This window comes from Culex pipiens, chromosome 2, assembly GCF_016801865.2.
Source record: "Culex pipiens pallens isolate TS chromosome 2, TS_CPP_V2, whole genome shotgun sequence".
NCBI lineage: Eukaryota > Metazoa > Arthropoda > Insecta > Diptera > Culicidae > Culex > Culex pipiens.
In genome coordinates this window covers 143,998,696-144,025,760 of record NC_068938.1, presented here as the reverse complement: position 1 = coordinate 144,025,760, position 27,065 = coordinate 143,998,696, and the positions used below count along the sequence as shown (strand labels likewise).

The following is a 27,065-nucleotide window of genomic DNA, read 5'->3' as shown; positions in this document are numbered from 1 at the left end:
TGTTGATGGATTTCTAACAGAAGAAAAGCAAGTTGGCCCATTCGGGTATAAAACCGAATAAAGACCAGAAGTGCAATCTCTGAACAGAATTTTACCATTGGAATTTACTTTTGAATTATTCCAAGATTGGTGTTTGGCATTAAAATCACCGATGATCAAAAATCGAGATCTATGCCGAGTAAGTTTATTCAAATCCCCTTTGAAATAATTTTTATTTTCCCCAGTGCATTGGAAAGGCAAATATGCAGCTGCAATCATAATTTTCCCAAAAGAAGTTTCAAGTTCAATGCCCAAACTTTCAATAACTTTTAACTTAAAGTCACGTAAAGTGCTATAAGTCATACTACGGTGGATAACTATTGCAACTCCACCGCCATTTCGATTCATTCGGTTATTAGTTATAACTTTATAATCTGGATCACTTTTCAAATAAGTGCCAGTTTTTAAAAATGTTTCGGTTATAACAGCAACGTGCACGTTATGAACTCGTAAAAAGTTGAAAAATTCATTTTCTTTCGCTTTTAAAGAGCGAGCATTAAAATTCATAATATTGATGGAATTACTTAGATCCATGATTAAACTTCAGGGTAAGAACAACATCATTCGCAAATTTTAATCCAATCTGGATTGCTTCCATCATGGATGTAGCATTACTCATTGTTTGAATCAAACCAAACAGTGAGTTTTGCAAAAAAGTCATTTTTTCAAACGTAACATCGCCGAGATCAGAAGATCCCAAAGCGTTGCCAGCAGAAAAATTTTCAAATGAGATTTGAGGTACCTGCCCAATTTCAGAAAGATTGGTAGAGGATTTAAAATTCGTGGATGAACCCGAAACGACGTTAGCATAAGAAATGCCATTGTTGTTACCTAACTTTTCCACGGTAGGGGTATTTCTAGAATTGTTCGAGTGAGACAGCACGAACGTTTGATTTAAAGATGCAGGTACAACCTGACTTTGAGAAAATTTCGGTTTGGATTTCGGCTGATGCTTAGCACGAGAATCCAAAACCTTTTTTCTGATGGGGCAATCCCAAAAATTTGATTTGTGATTTCCACCACAATTTGCACATTTAAATTGGGTGACTTCTTTCACGGGACAATTGTCCTTGTCGTGAGAAGAATCCCCGCAAACCATGCATTTTGGAACCATGGCGCAATGATCAGTACCGTGACCGAATGCCTGGCAACGCCGGCACTGGGTCAGATTCTGGCCATTACCACCATGTTTCTTAAAATGCTCCCACTTTACCCGTACATGGAACAAAAACTGTACTTTGTCCAAAAGTTTCAAATTGTTGATTTCATTTCTGTTGAAATGAATCAGATAAAATTGTGAAGTCAAACCAAAGCGAGAAATATTCCCGTTTGATTTTTTCTTCATCGGTATTACTTGGGATGGGGCAAAGCCAAGCAACACCTTAAGTTCGTTTTTGATCTCATCTACCGACAAGTCGTTGGAGAGACCTTTCAAGACCACCTTGAATGGACGAGCATTCTTGGTCTCATACGTGTAGAAATTGTGTTTGTGGTTTTTCAAATAACCAACAAAAGTTTGGTGATCTTGTAAAGATTCCGTCAACAAGCGACATTCTCCTCTTCGACCAAGCTGGAACGAAACTTTCAAATTGCAAGTTTCCTTGCAATTCTTCAGTTGCGTTCGAAAGCTGGCCAAATCGGAGACGGAAGTCACTACAATTGGCGGAGCTTTTACTCGTTTCTCGACGGCAGAAGGCTCAGTACGAGGAGAAGGTTCCTTGTCATCAGTTTCGGATAAAACACCGAAACTGTTTGTCAATGGAATTGGAGGATTGACCTCACTTTCAGAATCAGAATCAGACCTCAGAAGAGGCTGTTTTCTTTTTCTGTTTCCGTTAGCCGGTTTAGCGTTCAAACGCTTCACCGACGTAACGACCAAATCTTCAGAAGATTTGCGTTTACCTTTGTTTTGACGCATTTTGCAAGCAAAGTTCTCTTAAAAAGATGGCTTCGTTTGTAAAATACAACAAAATTTCAGGTGGGGTTAGTCTTGAAAAGACTGTTTAGAATTTTGGAAAATAACTCAGGTAGTCTTTAAAAAGACTGTGAATTTTGTTTTGAAATAACTCTGAGCTTAGGTAGTAAAAAATACCGCAGCTCTAGTGTCCGTTCACCACGAAGGTTCGCAAGACACTTGTGGACCTCCAGGTTGGTTCGGAAAGTTCGCCATCTGGTGCAGGGCATTTACGCGGGCGCACAATCAAAGTTGTTCAGGACCTCGACCCGCGTGAACCTGGCCGGGTCCGCTCGTTAGAAGTCACGGAATGTAAAGTTTTAACGCGGGGTGACCAACCAGACTTTGCGCATCGCAGCAACAGTAAAACAAAAAGGTGAAAAGCGTGGGGTGGCCACCATGCTGCTATTTTAACGACTTTTGGATGGAAGTTTGAGCGGGGTTGGGAGTTGATTCTGATGGGTTTTTCGAGGATTGTGGGTTTTTTTGGCAAAAAAAAAAACAAGGGCAACGTCTGCTGAAGGGAGAGATTTAAAATTTCAAACACAAACTGGAACTTTTATGAGCGAGTGGGCTGAACAACACTATCGCTCATGTCGAAAAGTTGTTTCCGAAACTTTTGTAATCAACATGTTGAGAGGGATGTGAACAAAAGAGAATGGATTAAATTCGTTGAAAATAGTAAATTTCATGAACATCACAGTTCCACGTTCGGGATTTTAGGTATGTACTCGTTTTTTTCAATTTGCTTCTTTTACTCATCTTTTTTTTCGAAACCTGTTTAAGCCAAACCGCGGTTGCATTCGACTCGTCTTAGGATGCAATACATCGCTATTGAATATAATAAAGATCTGGTAACATTAATTAACACCAGGTCTCAAAACATTTTACGAAAATGATTTCCGGAACAATTATGTTACCCATCGTTGAAAAGGTAATTGAAAGTCCTAAAAAAATTAAAACCTTGTGTTGTGACTGTTTAAGGTAAATCCAATAATCAAATGCGAATGTTCATCCTGACCAAAAATTTGTATAATTTAAGTAAAAGAGGGGCTAATTCAACAAAAAAAGGTCCGTGAATGTAGAAAGCTCCAAATTTCATTTTACAGATAATTTAATATATCCACTAAAAAGTTGTCCCATTACTTCAGAAAGTTTCCAAATTTTCAATGTTTTGTTTGGGATTGCATGTTTTGCATTATATCCATAAATTAAAAAGATATTTAGCAGACTTTTGACTAAGGCTGTGGTGTCGGGTATTTTTTCAACTACTTCGACCCTGTCTCCGGCTTCTGAAAATTTAGCGATTCTGACTCCAGCTTTTCGAGAATTAGCGAATCAAACTCCGACTCCGTTTCCAACTCTTCAAACTCGAGCTATTGAAGATCAAATAAAATCTGACTCTGAATCCAGCTTCTATGAACTAACTGAGTCCGACTCCGACTCCAGCTCTACAAAAAGACTCAACCCAATCGACACCGGCTCCGATTCCACAGTAAAAAGCAAAGCAATCCACTTTAACGACCCCCGGGTCTTTTGTGGGCTCTGTTGCAAGTTTCTGCTCATTTCTAGGCGTCCGAAGGTTATGTGTGGTGAGTCACCCAAAACCTCTCTTTACGCAAATGAACCGACGTTTTACTTCCCCATCCGATAGAAGGCCAGGAGGATAAGGCGGGAATCGAACCAGCGCCCCACAGCAACTTGGGGATCGGCAGCCGAAGCCGCTAACCACCGCGCCACGAGGCCCTCCGATTCCATAGTAGTGTATCCCAAAAAAAGGCTATGTTGTGGAATCATTCGGGCACACCCGGATTTCGATAGGTTTTTGCCTCAGAAACAATGTTTTCAAACAACGAAAAAATTACAAAAATCGTTAAGAGTTCGTGATTTGCAATTTAATGATAAAAAGTCTGTTTTCATTTTAAAAAATATCATATTTTTTCTTAAAATTTTAATTCAAATCAAAGTTGAGGTTTCCATAATCTGTATTCAAAAAAATACATTTATGTACACTAAAATTGGATAATCTTTTCTGAGATTCGATATAAAAGTAGTCTCTATTCTGCAGATTCATTTGAGATGATACTTGAGCAATTCTCTACCAAAACCGGAAATGGATTCCATGGATTCCAATTCGTATTTTTTGATTTGGCTCAAACTTTGTGGGGGCCTTCCCTATGACCAAATAAACTATTTTGTGTGATTGGTTCATCCATACAAGTCTCCATACAATTTTAGCTGCTGTCCATACAAAAATGGTGTGTAAATATTCAAACAGCTGCAACTTTGAGTGAATTTTCTAATCAATTTGGTGTCTTCGGCAAAGTTGTAGGTATTGTTGAGGACTTTTGAGAAAAAATAGGTACACGGAAAAAAAATTGCAGATTTTTTAAAAAACTTTTTTTTTCACTTAAACTCAATTTCCTATAATACGTATTTTTTGATTTTCAAGATTTTTTGATATGTTTTAGGGGACAAAAATCCGCAACTTTTGAGCCATAAAGAAACATGGTCAAAAAATCTGCTGGCGAGTTATGAATTTTTGAAAAAATAGTGATTTTTTGAAAAATCGAAGTTTCATGCAAAAACAAGTTTGACATTATTTTTTAATGCAAAATTGAATTTGCAATCGAAAAGAACTTTACAGATTTTTTGATAAAGGGCTTCGTTTTCAAGATATAGCCACCGAAAGTTTGATTTTAGCGAAATATTTGCAGTTTTTCAATTTTTAAAAATAGTGACCGTGAGTGACCATTTCTAAAAACAATTTTTTTTTGAAAAATTCAGAAAATTTGCTATAAAATTGTCTAAGAGACATTGAAGATTGGACCTCGGGTTGCTGAGATAGAGCCGCTTTAAGAAAAAGAAACACGAAAATTGAAGTTTTCTTAATCTCACCAAAACAACCCACCATTTTCTAATGACCATATCTCAGCAAATAATGGTCCGATTTTCAATTTTAATGCATGAAACATTCGTGAAATTTTCCGATCTTTTCGAAAAAAATATTTTGAAATTTTTTAAATCAAGACTTAGGAGCGAGGGCTCAACCTGACCAAAATACGAGAATTTCCCCTACATGATGTGAACAAATTATGCGTTTTTTCTATTGTAATCCATGATCTTATAAAAAACTTTTTATTCTTCCTTCGCAGCTCCAACTCCCAGTGATCTCTATAAAATAACATAAAATGCAGCACTCACTGTCGAGCTCGACAAATCTGATGTTCATCATGCCTTCCGAGGACAGCGAAGTCGAGTGCAACGAAGAAAATGTCGTCGTAAGTAAATCATCTTGTTGACTATCTGTGACTCCATTTGCTCCAGGGTGAGGGCTTTTAGTGACTATTTTTCTGCCATTTTCTCTCTAAACTTAATCAGGACTACGTAGATGGAGATCACTGCAGGTCCGAAGTTCTGTTCAAATCTAACAAAATAATCAGGGTTAAGTGCACTGCACATTGAATTGAAAAAGAGTTGCTCAAATTCAAAACAGGTCTCAAAACAAGTCTAATTCTTATCATTGCCAAAAACGAACAATCAACCTCTCCCAAAAAGAAACCCCACAAATTCCGGTTGTCAAACACAAATTAAAAACTTGTGCCAACTATACATGACAGGTTCGGAGCACAAAATTGAAAACCAAACACTTTTCCCAAGTTTGTTCAGGCACCGACGACAACCTGAAACTTCCTGTATCTTCCTGGTTGATACACACACCCACACAAGTCTCTCTTCCGAATAAATCATATTCTCACAAGAAGGATGCAAATCTACTGCAAGTTTCTGAGGTAGATACGGGCGGTGCAACTCCACAGAGTCCAATCTGAACACGGGGTGACATTGCCCTCTCCGCACAGACCCCATCGATCGTCTTGCGGACACTCAACTCCGGGGGTTCCGGCGATGACGATGGAGAAAACCAATGCGCCGGGCCAAAAGTTTAAGTCTTTGTGCACCACCACCACCACCACTATACAGCAGTTAGTAGTACTTTTGCGAAGAACCTGGAAATTTAAATATAAATTGATTTTGTCACTCAACTAACCCGAAGCTGATGCTGCTGGGAACAACTTGCTGCTGTTCGAATAAAAGTTTCACTTTTCGGGGAGCTCTTTCTTTGCCCTGTCAGCAAATTAAGCTGCCCAAAGTTTGGGACTGGGATTTGGGATTTGGAACAGCTTATCGGGGCTGGCAAGAAGAGAGAAGGCTAGTGCAGAGTTGGGCCAAGAAGTTTGTTGTACCGATATCAGTTGGAGCCACCCAGCTTGCACAAGGACGTCATCATTCGTTTTTAGAGGAGCAGGATTTGTTGTTCGAGAAGAAGTTGACTTGAATCGATTGTTGTTTTGGAGAAGAATAATAAATGTTTCTCATCAAATCATTGAGATGACACAAACTCCCTTGTATTTCATCAATTGTTTTTGCAGGGTAATAATATTTTTATTTTCATTTACACATGCAATTTGAAATTTTTGAAAAATCTGAGTATTTTTTTAATTATGATGAAACTGGAACATTTTGAGTTGAAACTTCAAGAAAAATAAATGGCGTTGCGAAATGTTACCTCAGAATAGAGCAGTGAATGACCAATGGTTAAAGCTGTCAAAAATAAATGTAATAACAACAACAACTCTCAGGGTTCTAATCGAGCGACGAAACCTTGCAATAAAAATGTTGGAACCACTTTATACTAATTTTGTACAAAAACAACAAACTTGATGAACATTTGTTTATAGCAATAATTATTGCTAACTTGTTTTTTTTTTCTCGAGTATAAATACCCGTCTTTTTCAAATTTTGTATGAAAATCGCATTTTAAAAAGCTTCATCATCCCGGTACGAGAATCGAACTCACAACCTCTGGATTGGAAATCCAGCACACCGCTAGTCAAACCCCATCCCTTTATATTATCGTTCCACAGAAATCCTTTCGCCATGATGGCCCATTCCTCAGGACAAATCATTCCCTACAAATGTTTGTTGCTGTGGATTATTCAAAAGAAGGGTTAATTTATATGAAAATAAATAATGAAAGTTAAAGATTTTCATTTCTTTTTTTCATATATTCAAAACTTCAAGTCTTCTTAAAAAACAAAGTTTAAATCTCTATGGATTTCATGTTCCTTGCTAAAAATTTAACCGTTTTTTGAAACATCTTCAAAAAGAAAAACAAAAACAAAAACAAAAACAAAAACAAAAACAAAAACAAAAACAAAAACAAAAACAAAAACAAAAACAAAAACAAAAACAAAAACAAAAACAAAAACAAAAACAAAAACAAAAACAAAAACAAAAACAAAAACAAAAACAAAAACAAAAACAAAAACAAAAACAAAAACAAAAACAAAAACAAAAACAAAAACAAAAACAAAAACAAAAACAAAAACAAAAACAAAAACAAAAACAAAAACAAAAACAAAAACAAAAACAAAAACAAAAACAAAAACAAAAACAAAAACAAAAACAAAAACAAAAAACAAAAACAAAAACAAAAACAAAAACAAAAACAAAAACAAAAACAAAAACAAAAACAAAAACAAAAACAAAAACAAAAACCAAAACAAAAACAAAAACAAAAACAAAAACAAAAACAAAAACAAAAACAAAAACAAAAACAAAAACAAAAACAAAAACAAAAACAAAAACAAAAACAAAAACAAAAACAAAAACAAAAACAAAAACAAAAACAAAAACAAAAACAAAAACAAAAACAAAAACAAAAACAAAAACAAAAACAAAAACAAAAACAAAAACAAAAACAAAAACAAAAACAAAAACAAAAACAAAAACAAAAACAAAAACAAAAACAAAAACAAAAACAAAAACAAAAACAAAAACAAAAACAAAAACAAAAACAAAAACAAAAACAAAAACAAAAACAAAAACAAAAACAAAAACAAAAACAAAAACAAAAACAAAAACAAAAACAAAAACAAAAACAAAAACAAAAACAAAAACAAAAACAAAAACAAAAACAAAACAAAAACAAAAACAAAAACAAAAACAAAAACAAAAACAAAAACAAAAACAAGAACAAAAACAAAAACAAAAACAAAAACAAAAACAAAAACAAAAACAAAACAAAAACAAAAACAAAAACAAAAACAAAAACAAAAACAAAAACAAAAACAAAAACAAAAACAAAAACAAAAACAAAAACAAAAACAAAAACAAAAACAAAAACAAGAAACAAGAAACAAGAAACAAGAAACAAAAACAAAAACAAAAACAAAAACAAAAACAAAAACAAAAACAAAAACAAAAACAAAAACAAAAACAAAAACAAAACAAAAACAAAAACAAAAACAAAAACAAAAACAAAAACAAAAACAAAAACAAAAACAAAAACAAAAACAAAAACCAAAACAAAAACAAAAACAAAAACAAAAACAAAAACAAAAACAAAAACAAAAACAAAAACAAAAACAAAAACAAAAACAAAAACAAAAACAAAAACAAAAACAAAAACAAAACAAAAACAAAAACAAAAACAAAAACAAAAACAAAAACAAAAACAAAAACAAAAACAAAAACAAAAACAAAAACAAAAACAAAAACAAAAACAAAAACAAAAACAAAAACAAAAACAAAAACAAAAACAAAAACAAAAACAAAAACAAAAACAAAAACAAAAACAAAAACAAAAACAAAACAAAAACAAAAACAAAAACAAAAACAAAAACAAAAACAAAAACAAAAACAAAAACAAAAACAAAAACAAAAACAAAAACAAAAACAAAAACAAAAACAAAAACAAAAACAAAAACAAAAACAAAAACAAAAACAAAAACAAAAACAAAAACAAAAACAAAAACAAAAACAAAAACAAAAACAAAAACAAAAACAAAAACAAAAACAAAAACAAAAACAAAAACAAAAACAAAAACAAAAACAAAAACAAAAACAAAAACAAAAACAAAAACAAAAACAAAAACAAAAACAAAAACAAAAACAAAAACAAAAACAAAAACAAAAACAAAAACAAAAACAAAAACAAAAACAAAAACAAAAACCAAAACAAAAACAAAAACAAAAACAAAAACAAAAACAAAAACAAAAACAAAAACAAAAACAAAAACAAAAACAAAAACAAAAACAAAAACAAAAACAAAAACAAAAACAAAAACAAAAACAAAAACAAAAACAAATAAACAAGTAAAATAATAATTCAGTAACAATATTTCAAAAGGGCGAAACCTACGATCCTGCCGTTTCGAGAAAATCAACATTCAAAATTTTGCAATTCCGATCAATTCCTATTTTCACAAAAAAGCATGAAAATCATCATTTTTTTCAAAACGTAATAGAAAATAGCAATAATTTCATCATAGAGAGCAATTTGAAATTAAATAAGGTGTTTTAGCTATTTAAAATTGAGAAAAACAAATTACGCCTTTTTGAAGAGCGTGTCTCCATTTTCGCCCCACCGTATTCGCCACACACTCAACCAAAACAACGGTTTAGCCCGTCAGGTTACGCCATAAAGCAAAAGTAAACAACAGATTCGCCCTTTTGTTTTTTGTTCATTTTTCGGGTTTTAAAGAAAAAAGTGGTGAAACAACTATTTTATCATTGTTAAACGTGACAGTCAGTGATAATACAGTGATATTTGCAACCTCAGTGATAAAAAATTGGTCTAGAAACCCTTCATAAGGAGTCCGATTCAGGCCAAGACTCGTTGAGCTAGGATACACCGTAAGTAGCAAGTTGGTTTGACGATGTGGTCTACATTGAAGTGACGTTCTTTGGGGTGTCCCCGCCGGAAGTGGGAAACACCATCCTGCCTTCTCAATCTTTGCATAGCTTCGATGGTTACGGAGGCGATGATTTTGTACGGCATTCCTCCTAAACCTCCCTACACTAACTTTTTGTCCTGCAACTGCTCGACCCAGAATCCCCGGATCCCAAGAACCGGTAAACTATGGACCTTCATATCTAGATTGTGAATCCAGACCAGATCCGATACTACAATAATTGAAATTAAAAAGTTATGTATTTAGGACAGGGGTGCCCAAAGTATGGCCCGTGGGCCAAACGTGGCCCGCGAGATGATATTTTGTGGCCCGCGGACCCATTTTGAATGATCATGTAAAATGGCCCGTTGACCACTTGTAAAGTGATTTTATACTTTTTCAAAACTAAGGTTTATTTTAAGTTTTATATGCTAATCTTTTTTTATTTTTTTGTTAATAAAAAGAAACTTATGATTTGTCAATATTTTGATCCCCACTTTAGGATACAAACAATTTGTTCAAAATATTTTATAATTAAAACAATTTTACACGTTTCAATGTGAGTGAAACTAGTAAATATCGTCAAAACTTTTATCAAACATTTTTAGAAATATATAAAAAAAGTTCAAGTTTGACTTAGGTAGAATTCTGTAATAGCCGCAAAAATAAAAGTTTTCTTTATTAATTTGCAAGTCATATTTACCCTTTTATGAACACCCTCAAACTTACTTTGCACTTCCTTAGGGATTCGAACTCATTACAGTTAGATAACGAATCTGATTGACTATCAACTGATTCAGGCAGACAAAATGTGGAAATCGGAGGATCAAGTTTGCAGCAAATATTTTACAAAGCTTTCGTCGATCAACTCACCCCTCCACCATTATTAAAAAACTGACTCAAATAACCAGGAAAAAACTTAAAAAAAATGAAATTTAGATGCATTCAGCTGAAATTAATCAAATATGCATTCCTTTGCATTTAAAATCATTTGAGCATGTTTGGGTTTATTAAAAATAATTTGAATTTTAATGAATTTCGATGAAATAAATAAATGTTTTTTCGCTTTTTTTTTGAAAATAATGATTGCAGGTTAACTATACGGAAGCTTAACACATTTTCTTAAAGTTTTTTTTCATTGAAATGTTGAAATTCTGGCTCTCAACGATTTTTCATTAGCCGCAACTTATGGATGAATTGTTCAACATGTAATGTCACCACCATTTTCGAAATATAAAAACAAAACTTTATTTTTTTGTTGAAAACACAAGTACATTCAGATAAAAACTTTATTTTTTCAAATACCAGAAACAAAAAAATCAACAATACCGATAGAAACCCGTTATTTCGTGGTTTCTATTATTTTGAATAGACATTTTTGTAAATAACAGAAATGTAATCTTTTTACATTAAAATATCGTAATTTTTTTAACAACCTTTTTGTTAATTTTGCCCGTAAGCTCATTTGAGCTTCAAATTTGGCCCGGCCTCCAAAAACTTTGAGCACCCCTGATTTAGGATCATACAAATCTGTGTTTGTTGTGGAAGTTTGGTCAGAGACATCAAAAACATACATTTTGATCCATTTTGAGGATTGTCAGGTTAAAATTCACAAAATTATAACGAAAATTTAGTGTTTTTAAATATACGTCGGAACTTGCAGAAAACACTACATTCGCCCCTCGTGATTGGATTAAAACACAAGGGCGGAAACTCAATTTGGTTTGTTTTGATTGATGTTGTTGATTAGCCCTTTTGTTTTTTGCTTGTAAAACTACGTATTTTCGGAATTTTGTGATGATGGAGGGTGTTTTGGAATCAGTTTTGTTCGCTTTATAAGATTCTGACAAAAACTCAGTTTGTTTACATCTGAGTGTTTCGCCCTATTGAAAAGTTGTTACAGAATTATACTCTACTAATTTTAGATAACTTTCGAAATCGGTTGAAAATTGCTTGTGGATATCAACTTTTTTTATTTCTTATTTTATTGGTAAAATTTTGAAGATGAGGGACGAAAACATGAAATTAAGTTTGCCTTGGCCTAAATATATGAAATAAATAACGAAAATTACAAGGAAAAAATCAATTTGTTAATTAATTCGATTCAAACAACAAAAAATAATTGAAACAATATAATTGATAACACTGTACGTAAATTTCCACCATTCAGAATAAAATTGACGTTAGTGGTTTTATTACAGGTCCAAATTTTATCTTTTACTCAAAACATTGACAAGTGTTTTTTGTTTTTATTCAAACAATGCTAAATTGCAACAAAAGAATGTTTTGAGCAATCTTTTAAAATTATCGAAGACCATTGTTTTGATAATTCATTAATGTTTTACAAGTCGGCCTCTATGCAAGAATCTGTAGTAGTCTTTTGTTATGTTACATCCCATAACAGGTTCCCACCCGAAGTAATTGCAATCCACCGCCAGTAGTAACAAGTCCTCAAACAACGGGACATCACTGGCTCCCTAATGGAATCACATGACCAATTTGCAGGTTCCGTTCCGTTCCCCGTGTTCTGTTATTTTGCTATTCGATGGAGACTCATCAATCTTCTGAGGTCGGGATGGGAGCTGCTGATGGGACACGTGGTCGTACATACCAAAAGGAGCATGATTTACGAGGACCGAGCAGCAGCAGCTTTTGTACAAATAGGCCTGGCGTGATGGCAGCGTCCCACCGCGTGTGTCGGAACATTTCTCCCCTCTGGGTTTTGGGGGTGATGTCTAGTTAGGCTTGTCATGTCGTTGGATGCCCTGGAGAAGTACAATGGCGCCGCGGTGTGGCGAGCTGATGCCTTGTTTACTTCTGTTGGCACTTGGACTTGCGTGAGCGAAACTTGTGTAAAACAACCGCAAAGCTGACAAACAGTTCCCGGTCGTTTCGAACGCAGAGGTGTGCCGAGGGGTGATTTTGTGGGGGTGGTGTGAACATATGTAAAGCATTTTTATTATGTACATTTTCATTCTGGTTAAATAAATCTACAGAAAAATTTAAGCAACTGAAACAATCAAGTCGTCGCAACGTCTCTGCACAAATCGCATCTCCTAAAGCAGATACTTATTTCCTTGAAGCATTAGCATGTGATGCAAATTTACAAACGTCCCCAAGGCAACCGCCGAACACACGCGCTGAGATATCCCCCGAGGAAGTACCACGCACCGTAGCCATGTCCCGGGATTTCCCGGGTATCGATTTCAATTAAATTAATTAAACCGTTGAATATTTTAAACGATTCCGGTTCCTCTTGCAGGACAATATGCCGCCAGGAATTCAAATCAAGAACAATAAATTTACCCAACTATTCACCGACCCAAAAACAGCAGCGAACAGTTCTCACCAACCCCTTTGGGGTACTTGTTGGGCACTCCCCTGGGGGAGGTGGACAAAGGGGCGAAGGACATCCGTCGTCGATGGTGGTCCAGAAATTGTACCCACCAGGCTTTCGCACAAGTGGCCGTCAGATGGTTTGGTGTGGTTTTGGTTTTGATGTTCTGCGGGATGCGTTTGTTTGCTCTTGTAACACAAACTGTCCTCGTTGTAGTCTCTTGTCGTAATTGTTTTTATGATAATTTTATTTAAAAATATTAATCACAGACCAATGTAATTAAAGCATTATGAAAACATAGTAAAATTACATTTGTTTAATTTTAGCATTTTTCTACGAAATCGGTATTTTCTTCCCGAGCATGGGTAAATAACAAGGGAAATGCGTAATAATACCTTTCTCTGGTATCAATACCAAATTTTGGTATTCCTGGACCCTTTAAAATTTGTCTTAAGGATTATGCAAGAGCAAAATGTGGTATCATACCAATTTAAGGTATTGTTTTGATATTGCAAAATTGCAGAATTTGTCAATGATCGAACACCACATTTTGGTATTCTTTTGGTATTACAGTATTTTATCAAATTCCTCTGCAAGTATGGGAAAATTTTGACCAATTTTGACAAAATAATTAATTTTGCGCTAAAATGATGTCTCAAAGCGAATGCTTTCATTGAAAACCGGAAATTTCAAACTTGATTTTAAACATTTTTGATATACCCCCTACAGAAATGACTTGAATTTGTGGAAAATTTTCTAAGTCAGGATGGCACATTTTGGTATTATTTTGGTATTAAAGTGTTTTATCAAATTCCTCTGAAACTATGGGAAAATTTTTACCAATTTTGACAAAATAATTAATTTTGCGCTAAAATGATGTCTCAAAGCGAATGCTTTCATTCAATACCGTAAATTTCAAACTTTATTTTAAACATTTTTGATATACCCCCTACAGAAATGACTTGAAATTGTGGAAAATTTTCTAAGTCAGGATGGCACATTTTGGTATTATTTTGGTATTTAAGTGTTTTATCAAATTCCTCTGAAACTATGGGAAAATTTTGACCAATTTTGACAAAATAATTAATTTTGCGCTAAAATGATGTCTCAAAGCGAATGCTTTCATTGAAAACCGGAAATTTCAAACTTGATTTTAAACATTTTTGATATACCCCCTACAGAAATGACTTGAAATTGTGGAAAATTTTCTAAGTCAGGATGGCACATTTTGGTATTATTTTGGTATTAAAGTGTTTTATCAAATTCCTCTGAAACTATGGGAAAATTTTTACCAATTTTGACAAAATAATTAATTTTGCGCTAAAATGATGTCTCAAAGCGAATGCTTTCATTCAATACCGTAAATTTCAAACTTTATTTTAAACATTTTTGATATACCCCCTACAGAAATGACTTGAAATTGTGGAAAATTTTCTAAGTCAGGATGGCACATTTTGGTATTATTTTGGTATTTAAGTGTTTTATCAAATTCCTCTGAAACTATGGGAAAATTTTGACCAATTTTGACAAAATAATTAATTTTGCGCTAAAATGATGTCTCAAAGCGAATGCTTTCATTCAATACCGGAAATTTCAAACTTGATTTTAAACATTTTTGATATACCCCCTACAGAAATGACTTGAAATTGTGGAAAATTTTCTAAGTCAGGATGGCACATTTTGATATTATTTGGATATTGAAAGGTTTCATCAATTTTCTCTGAAACTATGGGAAATTTGTTAAAAAAAATTTACGAGTTAATTAATTTTGCGCTAAAATGACTTGAAACCCAAAAATGTTAAAGATGATTTTAAAAATTGTTGTGATATACCCACTAATATTTTTTTTCAAAAACGTTGAAATATCTCTAAGTCGTCTAATATCGACAGATTAATGAATTTTGGTGAATTTCAATTCAGTTTCATTTTAATAATACTTATTTTTCAATCTTGTTATTTTACAGAAGCTTCAAGAACTTCAAGCACAGGCCGTTCACCAATGACAAATGCATTCGGTGTGGTGAAGAATATCACTAATAACAACATGGAATCATCAGGTGAGTAGATTTGGCTGTTGCATATGAATAATTTCCGTTTTTTCACTAACTGCAACTGCTGCACTAAAAATGGTATGAAAATACCAAATTTTGGTATTACTTGTTCAAATACCAGCGACCATAATGTACTCTTGGTTGCCCAGTAATAGATGGTAAAATACCATGAAATCATACCAAAATCATGTATGTGAAAGACCACAGAAATACCAAAATATGATTTTCCAAGGGCGCGGGAATACCTAAAAATAAAACCATGGCAATACCAAGTTTTGGTATTCAAGCAATGTTCAAAAATCCAGAAGACCTCAACTTGGTATTGAAATGGTTTTATTTTGAGGTATTATTTTACCCTTGGAATAACATGGTTTGGTATTGTTGTGCCCTTACACATACAAGATTTTGGTATGATTTCATGGTATTTTACCATCTATTACTGGGCAACCAAGGGCACATTTTGGTCGCTGTTATTTGCCCAAGTAATACCAAAATTTGGTATTCCCGTGTTATTTACCCCTGCTCGGGTTAAAGTATTTTTTTTTTTGGTCTGGCAGAAACTTGCCATATTATTTTCCGTACTAATGTGGCAGCAAAAATGAAATATGAAAATTCAATAAATCTGTATCTTTTAATGCAATTTTTTGATCGATTTGGTGTCTTCGGCAAATTTGTAGATATGGATATGAACTATACTAAAAAAAAATGATTTTTACTTATTGTCACTAAAACTTGATTTGCAAAAACAAAACACTATTTTTATTTTTTTCTTATTTTTTGATATGTTTTAGGGAACATCAAATGCAAACTTTTCAGAAATTTCCAGAATGTGTAAAAAATCTTTGATCGTATTCTGAATTTTTGAATCAATACTATTCAAAATATTGACCGCAAAAATTTTTCAACTTCATTTTTCGATGTAAATCAAATTTGCAATCAAAAAGTATTCTGGTGAAATTTTGAAAAAGTGCACCGTTTTCAAATTATAGCCATTTTTAGGTAACTTTATTGAAAATAGTCACGGTTTTTTTTATTTTTTTAAACTAGTGCACATTTTTCCAACTTTTGACAAAAAAGAATTGAAGAGCTGAGAAAATTTTCCATATTTAGCTTTTCTGAACTTTGTTGGTAAGACCTTTTGATGCTGAGATATTGCCATGCACAGTTTAAAAACAGGAAAATTTATGTTTTCTAAGTCTCACCAAACAACCCACCATTTTCTAATGCCGATTGACAATGTTAAAATTTGAAACATTCGTGAAATTTAATGATCTTTTCGAAAACAATATTTTGAAAAAATATAATCATGAGTAACATTTTAAAAGGGCGTAATATTGAATGTTTAGTCCTTTTGAAATGTTATTCCTCATTCAAAATTTTTGAAATTTTTGTTTTCGAAAAGATCGGAAAATTTTATGAATGTTTTTTATTTTATCATTGTAAATCAGATCGATAGTTGCTGAGATATCGACATTAGAAAATGATTGTTGTTAGGGTGAGTCTTAGAAAACATCAATGTTCCTGTTTTTAATGTCAATTTCTCAGCAACTAGGGTTGTATCCACTAAGTTCAAAAAAGCAAAATATAGAGAATTTTCTCTTAACCTAATGGCTTTAACTTGAAAACGGTGCACATTATCATTGTTTCATAATGGTACTTTTTGATTGCAAATTTGATTTTACATCGAGAACTGAAGTTAAAAAATGTGTGCGACTAATATTTCGATTTTTTTTTTAATTATTTGGAAGTTCATAACTCGCTCAAATATTTTTTGCCCGCTCTGGAAATTTCTCAAAAGTTGGCATTTAATGTCCCCTTAAACATATCAAAAAGTTAAAAAAAAAACAAAATAATATTTTTTGCAAATAAAATTCTAGTTTTTTTAACCGTGTATAATTTTTTTTTTCAGTGTAGTCCTTATCAACTTTGCCGAAGACACCAAGTCGATCAAAAAATTCTTTCAAAAGATACAGATTTTTGAATATTCGTAAATCATTATTGTATGGACAGCTGCGGGGAGCGGCCGTGGCTGACTGGTTACGGTGTTCGCTTTGTAAGCGAATGGTCCTGGGTTCGATTCCCATCTGCCCCCAACGAGAAAGTATTGGAAATATAAATCATGAAACTCTGAACATGAACGAAAAATCAAAGTCGCTTGAGTCGGGGTTCGATCCGCCGTCCTTTGGATTGGTAAGCAAAATGCTAACCACTAGGCCATCGCGACTTGGTGAGCTATGACTGGAATTAGGAATACTGTTACTATCAACTATATACGCGCTGGGTCCTTGTCCATTTGACAAGGGTTCGGAAGTTCTAAATAACGTTTGAATCCGATTAGTGCAAACGTTCTTCAGGGCGGGGCTTATCGATAAAGCTGAAGTACCTCGCGCTCGGCTAGCCAGCGTAGAAATGGGTCACCGAAGCTCGGCAGAGCTAACACCTTCCAAATGCCTATGTGAGTTATTTGCATGTATAGAATGTACAGTTAAACCTCGCATATGCAACTCATATGGGGGTTTCTTATGCGAAGCACGCATATGCGAGGTACAGGGCTTATGGGATTTTGGCTATATGGGAGACATGGCCTATATTGTTATAAAAAATCATCATAACTTTGCAAATTTATAGTGTTTTGGAATCGTTATGAAGTCAGCTATACAGCTACACCAAATTTACAAGGTTTACGATGTTCTAGGTCATCCGAAACTTCCTCAAGTTAAGGCCTATGTGTTCACCGCCGTACAAGTATGAGGTAGCGATTGTGACTGTGGTTTTTGACCTCAGATCATATCCGGATAGCCTCAGAGAGGTTCAGGGACTAGTCTACCGATGTGTGGTGATGTTCTGGGTCTTCTGTAGAGTCCCGGGAGTTACGACCGATGGGTCTACCACCGTGACAATATAGAGGTCGGAGACTTTTGACCCCAGATCATATCCAGATAGCCTCAGGGAGGTTCAGGGACTAGTCTACCGATATGTGGTGATGTTCTGGGTCTTCTGTAGAGTCCCGGGAGTTACGACCGATGGGTCTACCACCGTAACAAGATAGAGGTCAGTGGTTTTTGACCGCAGATCATATCCGGATAGCCTCAGGGAGGTTCAGGGACTAGTCTACCAATATGTGGTGATGTTGTAGGTCTTCTGTAGAGTCCCGGGAGTTACGATCGATAAGTCTACCGCCGTAACAAGATAGAGGTCGGATATTTTTGACCCCAGATCATATCCAGATAGCCTCAGGGAGGTTCAGGGACTAGTCTATCGATATGTGGTGATGTTCTGGGTCTTCTGTAGAGTCCCGGGAGTTACGACCGATGGGTCTACCGCCGTAACAAGATAGAGGTCAGAGGTTTTTGACCTCAGATCATATTCGGATAGCCTCAGGGAGGTTCAGGGACTAGTCTACCGATATGGTGTGATGTTCCAGGTCTTCTGTAGAGTCCCGGGAGTTACGGCCGATGTGTCTACCGCCGTAACAAGATAGAGGTCGGAGGTAATTGACCCCAGATCATATCCAGATAGCCTCAGGGAGGTTCAGGGACTAGGCTACCGATATGTGGTAATGTTCTGGGTCTTCTGTAAAGTCCTGGGAGTTATGACCGATTAGTCTACCACCGTAACAAGATAGAGGTCAATGGTTTTTGACCTCAGATTATATCCGGAGAGCCTCAGGGAGGTTCAGGGACTAGTCTACCGATATGTGGTGATGTTCTGGGTCACCTGTAGTGTCCTGGGAGTTACAGTCGATGGGTCTACCGACGTAACAAGACAGAGGTCGGAGATTTTTGACCTCAGATCATATCCAGGTAGCCTCAGGGAGGTTCAGGGACTAGTCTACCGATGTGTGGCGATGTTCTGGGTTTTCTGTAGAGTCCCGGGAGTTACGACCGATGAGTCTACCGTCATAACAAGATAGAGGTCGGAGGTTTTTTAGCTCAGATCATATCCGGAAAGCCTCAGGGAGGTTCAGGGGCTAGTCTACCGATATTTGGTGATGTTCTGGGTCTTCTTTAAGATCCCGGGAGTTACGACCGATGGCTATCCGGATATGATCTGCGGTCAAAAACCACTGACCTCTATCTTATTACGGTGGTAGACCCATCGGTCGTAACTCCCGGGACTCTACAGAAGACCCAGAACATCACCACATATTGGTAGACTAGTCCCTGAACCGCCCTGAGGCTATCCGGATATGATCTGCGGTCAAAAACCACTGACCTCTATCTTGTTACGGTGGTAGACCCATCGGTCGTATCTCCCGGGACTCTACAGAAGACCCAGAACATCACCACATATCGGTAGACTAGTCCCTGAACCTCCCTGAGGCTATCTGGATATGATCTGGGGTCAAAAATTTCCGACCTCTATCTTGTTACGGTGGTAGACTCATCGATCGTAACTCCCGGGACTCTACAGAAGACCTACAACATCACCACATATTGGTAGACTAGTCCCTGAACCTCCCTGAGGCTATCCGGATATGATCTGCGGTCAAAAACCATTGACCTCTATCTTGTTACGGCGGTAGACTCATCGATCGTAACTCCCGGGACTCTACAGAAGACCTACAACATCACCACATATTGGTAGACTAGTCCCTGAACCTCCCTGAGGCTATCCGGATATGATCTGCGGTCAAAAACCACTGACCTCTATCTTGTTACGGTGGTAGACCCATCGGTCGTAACTCCCGGGACTCTACAGAAGACCCAGAACATCACCACATATCGGTAGACTAGTCCCTGAACCTCCCTGAGGCTATCTGGATATGATCTGGGGTCAAAAGTCTTCGACCTCTTTATTGTCACGGTGGTAGACCCATCGGTCGTATCTCCCGGGACTCTACAGAAGACCCAGAACATCACCACACATCGGTAGACTAGTCCCTGAACCTCCCTGAGGCTCTCCGGATATAATCTGAGGTCAAAAACCTCTGACCTCTATCTTGCTACGGCGGTAGACCCATCGGTCGTAACTCCCGGGACTCTACAGAAGACCCAGAACATCACCACATATCGGTAGACTAGTCCCTGAACCTCCCTGAGGCTATCTGGATATGATCTGGGGTCAAAAATCTCCGACCTCTATCTTGTTACGGCGGTAGACTCATCGATCGTAACTCCCGGGACTCTACAGAAGACCTACAACATCACCACATATTGGTAGACTAGTCCCTGAACCTCCCTGAGGCTCTCCGGATATAATCTGAGGTCAAAAACCTCTGACCTCTATCTTGCTACGGCGGTAGACCCATCGGTCGTAACTCCCGGGACTCTACAGAAGACCCAGAACATCACCACATATCGGTAGACTAGTCCCTGAACCTCCCTGAGGCTATCTGGATATGATCTGGGGTCAAAAACCTCTGACCTCTATCTTGCTACGGCGGTAGACCCATCGGTCGTAACTCCCGGGACTCTACAGAAGACCCAGAACATCACCACATATCGGTAGACTAGTCCCTGAACCTCCCTGAGGCTATCTGGATATGATCTGGGGTCAAAAATCTCCGACCTCTATCTTGTTACGGCGGTAGACTCATCGATCGTAACTCCCGGGACTCTACAGAAGACCTACAACATCACCACATATTGGTAGACTAGTCCCTGAACCTCCCTGAGGCTATCCGGATATGATCTGAGGTCAAAAACCACAGTCACAATCGCTACCTCATACTTGTACGGCGGTGAACACATAGGCCTTAACTTGAGGAAGTTTCGGATGATCTAGAACATCGTAAACCTTGTAAATTTGGTGTAGCTGTATAGCTGACTTCATAACGATTCCAAAACACTATAAATTTGCATAGTTATGATGATTTTTTATAACAATATAGGCTATGTCTCCCATATAGCCAAAATCCCATAAGCCCTGTACCTCGCATATGCAACTCTTGCGACAAAACCGAATCAGGTGGAATGACTCGTATATGCAAAGTTGCATATGCGAGGCGCTCTTATGCGAGGTTTAACTGTAGATCTAAAAATACATGGAAACAACTCAATTTGTAAGAAGCGGCCGCGTGGTCCCGTTTGGTTGGTTGCACACACACACACACACATCATTAATGTATGGACAGCTGCCAAACTTGTATGGAGAATTATATGGTCAAACTAATGATGCTAAATGGCTTCTTTGGGCATACCGAAGGCACCAAAAAAGTTTCAAACGGACTAAAAAATACAAAAATTTAAAAAAAAAACGATTTCGTAGAGAATTGCTCAATTTTGGAAGAAAATATATTTTTTTATGCGAAAAACATTTATTTAGGTACTCTACATTTGAATTTCACGAAAATACAAAACATTTATAAACGGGTTCAATAGTGCTGAAAATGATAATCAAAAAGTTTCCTAAAACCAAAATTCTTGATCCTTGATTTTTCGAGCAAATTTTTAATGGGGGCGAAATAAACTTCCTAAAATATTAGCAATGGCCAAACAGGCAAAACAACGCAGAACTCGCTGCTTGCATGTATGCAGTCTTTACAAATTGACACTTGTGACACGTGAGCATGCACGCGGCAAAACCAGCGGCACCCTTGGCCTAATGGGATTTTTCCGGCCCTTTGGTGGGTTGTTATTTCAGCATAGATAAATTTCACTCAGCGTGGATGGAAAATTGGAAAATGCATCAGCTGCATAATTTATTGCAGAGTTGCTGGTGTGTGTGTGTGTGTTTCGGGACCTATTCCCAGCGGCCAAACTAAACATGACATACGCGTGCCCAGCGGAAGTGCGTCAGTTCTCACTAAAACGTCACCGTTGTGGACAGTGGTCACATTTGAAAATTTGACGATATCTTGTTGTTATTATGGAATTTACTGTTTGATTAATAAAAATTTACTTTTCATTTAAATAAGAATTTGAAAAAAAAATGAAAAAAATGCGTCAAGTCAGTGTATCCCTAACAAAATATTTGTTGCTGTATTCAGAGTGTTGTTTGTTTTCCACTGAGTACACTCTGCTGTTGACGTTAGATGATAGAAGAAGTAGTTTTCAAATTGAATTTCATCTGTTTTGAAGTGCTCTTCAATTCATGAAAAAAACAGAAATAAGTTATTATATAAAAACACTTCAAATATTCAGCAAAAATTGATGAGTTTGAACCTAAACTTACAAAAGTGCAACCTTAAAGGAAGATCTGCGGTTTTTTTTATTTGCATAAAACTAATATTTCTTTTTTTCTAAACCATTTGTTGACTAAGAAATAAAAAAAAACTTCAAACCCGAAGCTTGCAAATTCTCAGCACACCAACCAGGTCTTCAACTAACATCATCAAAATATTAATATCGAGAAAGCTTTCTTGGTCCTTCTTCTGAGAAGAAAAAAACTTTATCTACCCGTAAAAAATGCAAATGTAAAAAACACGGAAAAACAAACAGCACTTCAACGACGCCATCATCGAATCAGGATAAGCCAAAGAGCTCGAGTGAGCACCATTCAACCCAAGCTTAGTTTCACCCCGGAAGAGACGCACTTACCAACGGAGGAAAAAAACTTTTCCCAGAACTTGCAACCAGTTGGTCTTCGTCCTTGCATCGTTTGGAGCCAAGTTTTATAAATTCTTCGCTAAATAGTTGGTTCGCTCGGAAGTTTAGACCCGAGCATCATCCTTTCCCATCAGGTTCGGAGCCATTTTCTAAGCTGCTCGTTGTTATCCTCCTACACATCATTTTGTAATAGAATGGTTCATAAATCAATTTGAAAATTATTCTTTGCATGTACGTCAAAAGGTAAAAAGACAAAAGTTTTAAAAGGACAGATGGTCAAAAAACTTCAATGAACCACCCTATCCCACACACTAAATTAAGCCCGTTGTTCCGCATCGCTTCGACACTTGGGCACTTCAACTTTGCCATCGTCGCGGTGCCTTTTCCAAGTTCGCCGTTGTCATAGCTGTTTCAGCTTAGTTTCTTTCATCACCTTCGAAACTTTCAACTCTTGCGCTAGCCTCTTTCTCGTGCTTCGAATAAACTGTACACGAAATGATGATAATGAGATTGTCCTCAGTCTCTTCCCCCCCACCTCAACTCGTTGCATCTTCCTGCCATTGATCTACCTGTTACCAGCGCAGAGCTCACAATCCTCGAATCTTTCTCGGAAACTTTCCGAAACCGAAACCGTGTGCTCTATACTCATCGGTGGGACAACAACAGCAGCATTCGGGCCAAGAATGCACATCCGTGCGCCGGGTTTGGAGAGGAAGAAGCTAGTTGTCGACGACTTCCAACAGCTTCCATCATAATCCGGCTTCCACACTCAACGGAACCCAGCAGTGTTGCCAGCTTAGGACAGACAGAAACGCCAGATCCGAAAGGAAGTGTGCTGCTGCAATCAGAAAACAGACTGCGCCCTAATACTTCCCCGGTGAGTCGTGAAAAATCTTGCCTTTTTTGGAGAATTATGGTACACGGAACGAAATGAGCAACTATCCGTTTGGTACCAGCCAGGGTGATGTTGTCAGATTTGAAGAAGCAGACGGATGGGATGAAAATGGATGATGAGCTTGGAGAAAGCTTCAATTTTGTCCAAACTGTCATTGTTTCCATGGTGTGGATCATTCGATTTTAGCTTTCTTAACTGGGGAAATGTTATAAATTTGCTCGGAAAATAAACTTGTTTATACAGTTTTTCAGGAAATTGCAATCTTTTGGAAAGATATTCCTACCGACTGTAAAATACTACATGGAATTAGTTCAGCCTATAAAATAAAAGATTGCATGGTCTGGTAGCACCTGAGCAAATCTCTGAGATTTCGTTCTTTCGATTTTTTTTGTATTTTTTAATCCATCTGAATGTTTTTTGGTGCCTTCGGTATGCCCAAAGAAGCCATTTTGCATCATTAGTTTGTCCATATAATTTTCCATACAAATTTGGCCACCATTTTCGAATATTTCATATTCTTACTTTATAAATCGGACCATAAGTTGCTGAGATATCGACGTAAGAAAATGGTGGGTTGTTTGGGTGAGACTTAGAAAACATCAATTTTCCTGTTTTTAAGCCTTTGCATGGCAATATCTCAGCAACTAAAGGTCGAATCAACTAAGTTCTAAAAAGCAAAATATAGAGAATTTTCTCAGCTTTTCAAAAGTGGGCAAACATGGGCACTAATTAGAAAAAAATGAAAAACTGCGACTTTTTTTTCAAAAGAGTTACCTAAAAATGGCTATAACTTGAAAACGGTGCACTTTATCAAAAATTCATTCAACTACTTTTTGATTGCAAATTCGAATTTACATCGAAAAATGGAGTTTAAAAATGTTGGCGACCAATATTTTGATAATTTTGATATTTGGCAATTGATGTCCCCTAAAACATATATTTTTTAGAGTGTAACAATGTTCTACAAAGCTGTAGAGCAAACAATTACAAAAATTTTGATATAAAGACATAAGGGGTTTGCTTATAAACATCACGAGTTATCGCGATTTCACGAAAAAAAGTTTTGAAAAAGTTGGTCGTCATCGATCATGGCCATTCATGGTCACCCGCGACAGACACGGACGACGAAACAAAGAGAAACGCAAAAAGTAACTTTTTCAAAACTTTTTTTCGTAAAATCGCGATAACTCGTGTTGTTTATAAGCAAACCCCTTATGTCTATATATCAAAATTTTTGTAATTGTCTGCTCTACAACTTTGTAGAACATTGTTACACTCTAAAAAAACCCTGCAAAGTTAGAAAAAACACGAAATTTTAAAATGAAAAATTTTGTTCTAAATGAAAAAATGACCCTTCTGGGACAATGTAGATTCGAAAAGAACATTAAATTTCCCATAAAATGACATGTTCCAAAATTTTTTACAATCGAGTAACGGAAAATGGGAGAATTTTTAAAACTTTTTTAGTGTTTTTTTCGATGAAAAATACGTTTATTCGGAATTCTGAGTACGCCATCAAATCGGGCGTCTAATTTTGCATAAAAGTCCCTTTGACACCAAATTTCTATCTCATCACCGTTTCAGGCTGCAAATTGTTGAAAAACACCTCTTTTTTCGCATGTTCAAAAATGGAAGGGGTCGTACCGCCCCTCCGTCACGAGATATCAAAAAACGGACCTCGGTTTCGTGATCAGGGACAAAAGTTACCCCTTAGGACAAAGTTTCATGCAAATCGAAGAGGGGTCGGGGCAACTTTTCCCGATTTCGTGTGAGTTGGTAGATAATTACCCATATCAAAAATAAAAATTATAAAAATGATGTTTTTTTTTGCAAATCAAGTTTTAGTGACAAAAAATTAAATTAATAATCACCATTTTTTTACCGTGTAGCATTTTTTCACAGTAATCCACATCCATACCTATAACTTTGCCAAAGACACCAAATCGATCAAAAAATTCCTTCAAAAGATACATATTTTTGAATTTTCATACATCATTTTGTATGAACAGCTACCAAATTTTTATGGAAAATTATATGGACAAACTAATGATGCAAAATGGCTTCTTTGGGCATATCAAAAGCATCATAAAAGTTTCATCCGGATTAAAAAAAATTAAAATTTAAAAAATAGCAATATCGTAGAGAACTGCTCATGTTTTGTATAGAGCAATTCCAGCCCAAAACAGGAATTTTTTAGGTACTTTTTTCTCGACCCTCTCCGATTTCAATTGAAATGGGGTCAAAGACAAACTTATGGGAAATTGGGCGAACTTTCCTGTAAAAAAAAACTGAGAAATCAAGTCTGTCATATAGAAATTGCCAAAAACCCTATTTTTTCAACATTTTTATTTTTAAAACCGCTGTAACTTCACAAGGATTGGACTTAAGACAATGGTCAATATGGAGACTTTTATGTAAAATTGTCTGGAGAATCGACTCTCATGTTTGGTTTTTGAAAATTTTTACGTTTAGAGCACTTTTGAAAAAAAAAACAGTTTGAGTAAATGATTTTTGTATTTTTAAGGTGAGTTGTTCCATCCTGCATTTTTCGTGAATTTTTTTGTAACATCTTAGGCTATTTTCACAAAAATTTTGAACGAAAAAATCGTGGGCTCACCTTCAAATTTGACTTTGAAAATTTAAAATCAAAAAATCTCATAAAAGTGGAGTGTTTTTTTTTTCTTTCAGTGTATTTTTTTGGAAAGCCCGTCAAATTTCATACAAGTTTGTCTTTGACCACTTTTTGATACGATGCAACGGCTTCGAGATACAGCAATATTTAAATTACGAAATACAAAAATATTGAAAAAACGTACGCCCTTCTCAAATGTCATTATCGAGTGTTACAAAAATGGCTTTTATAGGCCTGGGATAACATGTCTACAAAGTTTCATTGAAATCGGAGAGGGTTTAGTACAACCCATTCCTTATTTGACATGGAATTGCTCTATAATAAAAGCTCATGCAACTAGTGATAAAAAGAAAATAATTTCAGCACGAACCATACATTTATCGGATAAATCTCAATTACTTTCTCAAAACGTCCTATGTACATAGGAATCTCTTGGCACATTGGTTGTTTTGAAAAAGTAATCTAGAAATACGACAAGTGCTGGAAGTAAAAACAAGTTTACAACAACCTGCTTACAATTATTTTTGTAATCCCGAATAAACGCCCTTCGAATGGATTTTTTGCAAACATTCACGTGTTAAATAAGTTCACCGTTAAAATAAAAAAAATAAAAAAATTACTTATTGATACACGTGATAAAAAGTTCAACATTCACAAAAAACTTTTGCAAAAAAAAACATATTTTACAAATTATTTTTGAGTTACTGCCGCCAACTAGGAAAAATCCGAAATACATCAGTCTGAATAGGTAAGGAGCTTTAGAGCAAAAAAATTGGAAATAGGTGTTCTGTGAAATAGTTAATTCTGTTCCTGTTTTAACCAAAGTAATTCAAAACATCATGCAAAATAATGGCTAAATAGATGTCTTAATTCGTTGATAAAAATTATTTCATTAGAATTTTCCAAATTTTTAATCATAAATATACGTAGA

General features: G+C 35.8%; 1 protein-coding gene across 6 annotated transcripts in view; it reads left to right on the top strand.

Moving 5' to 3' along the window:
* The window catches only part of LOC120416214 (uncharacterized), a 190,021-nt gene that overhangs the window by 9,417 nt on the left and 153,539 nt on the right, over positions 1-27,065 (top strand). For all 6 annotated transcript variants that reach the window (XM_039577910.2, XM_039577906.2, XM_039577905.2 and 3 more), the window contains one exon: positions 5,149-5,274. In XM_039577910.2, the coding sequence (XP_039433844.1) occupies positions 5,185-5,274 (90 nt within the window). In that variant the 5' untranslated portion in view covers positions 5,149-5,184. The remainder of the gene's footprint in view (positions 1-5,148; positions 5,275-27,065) is intronic.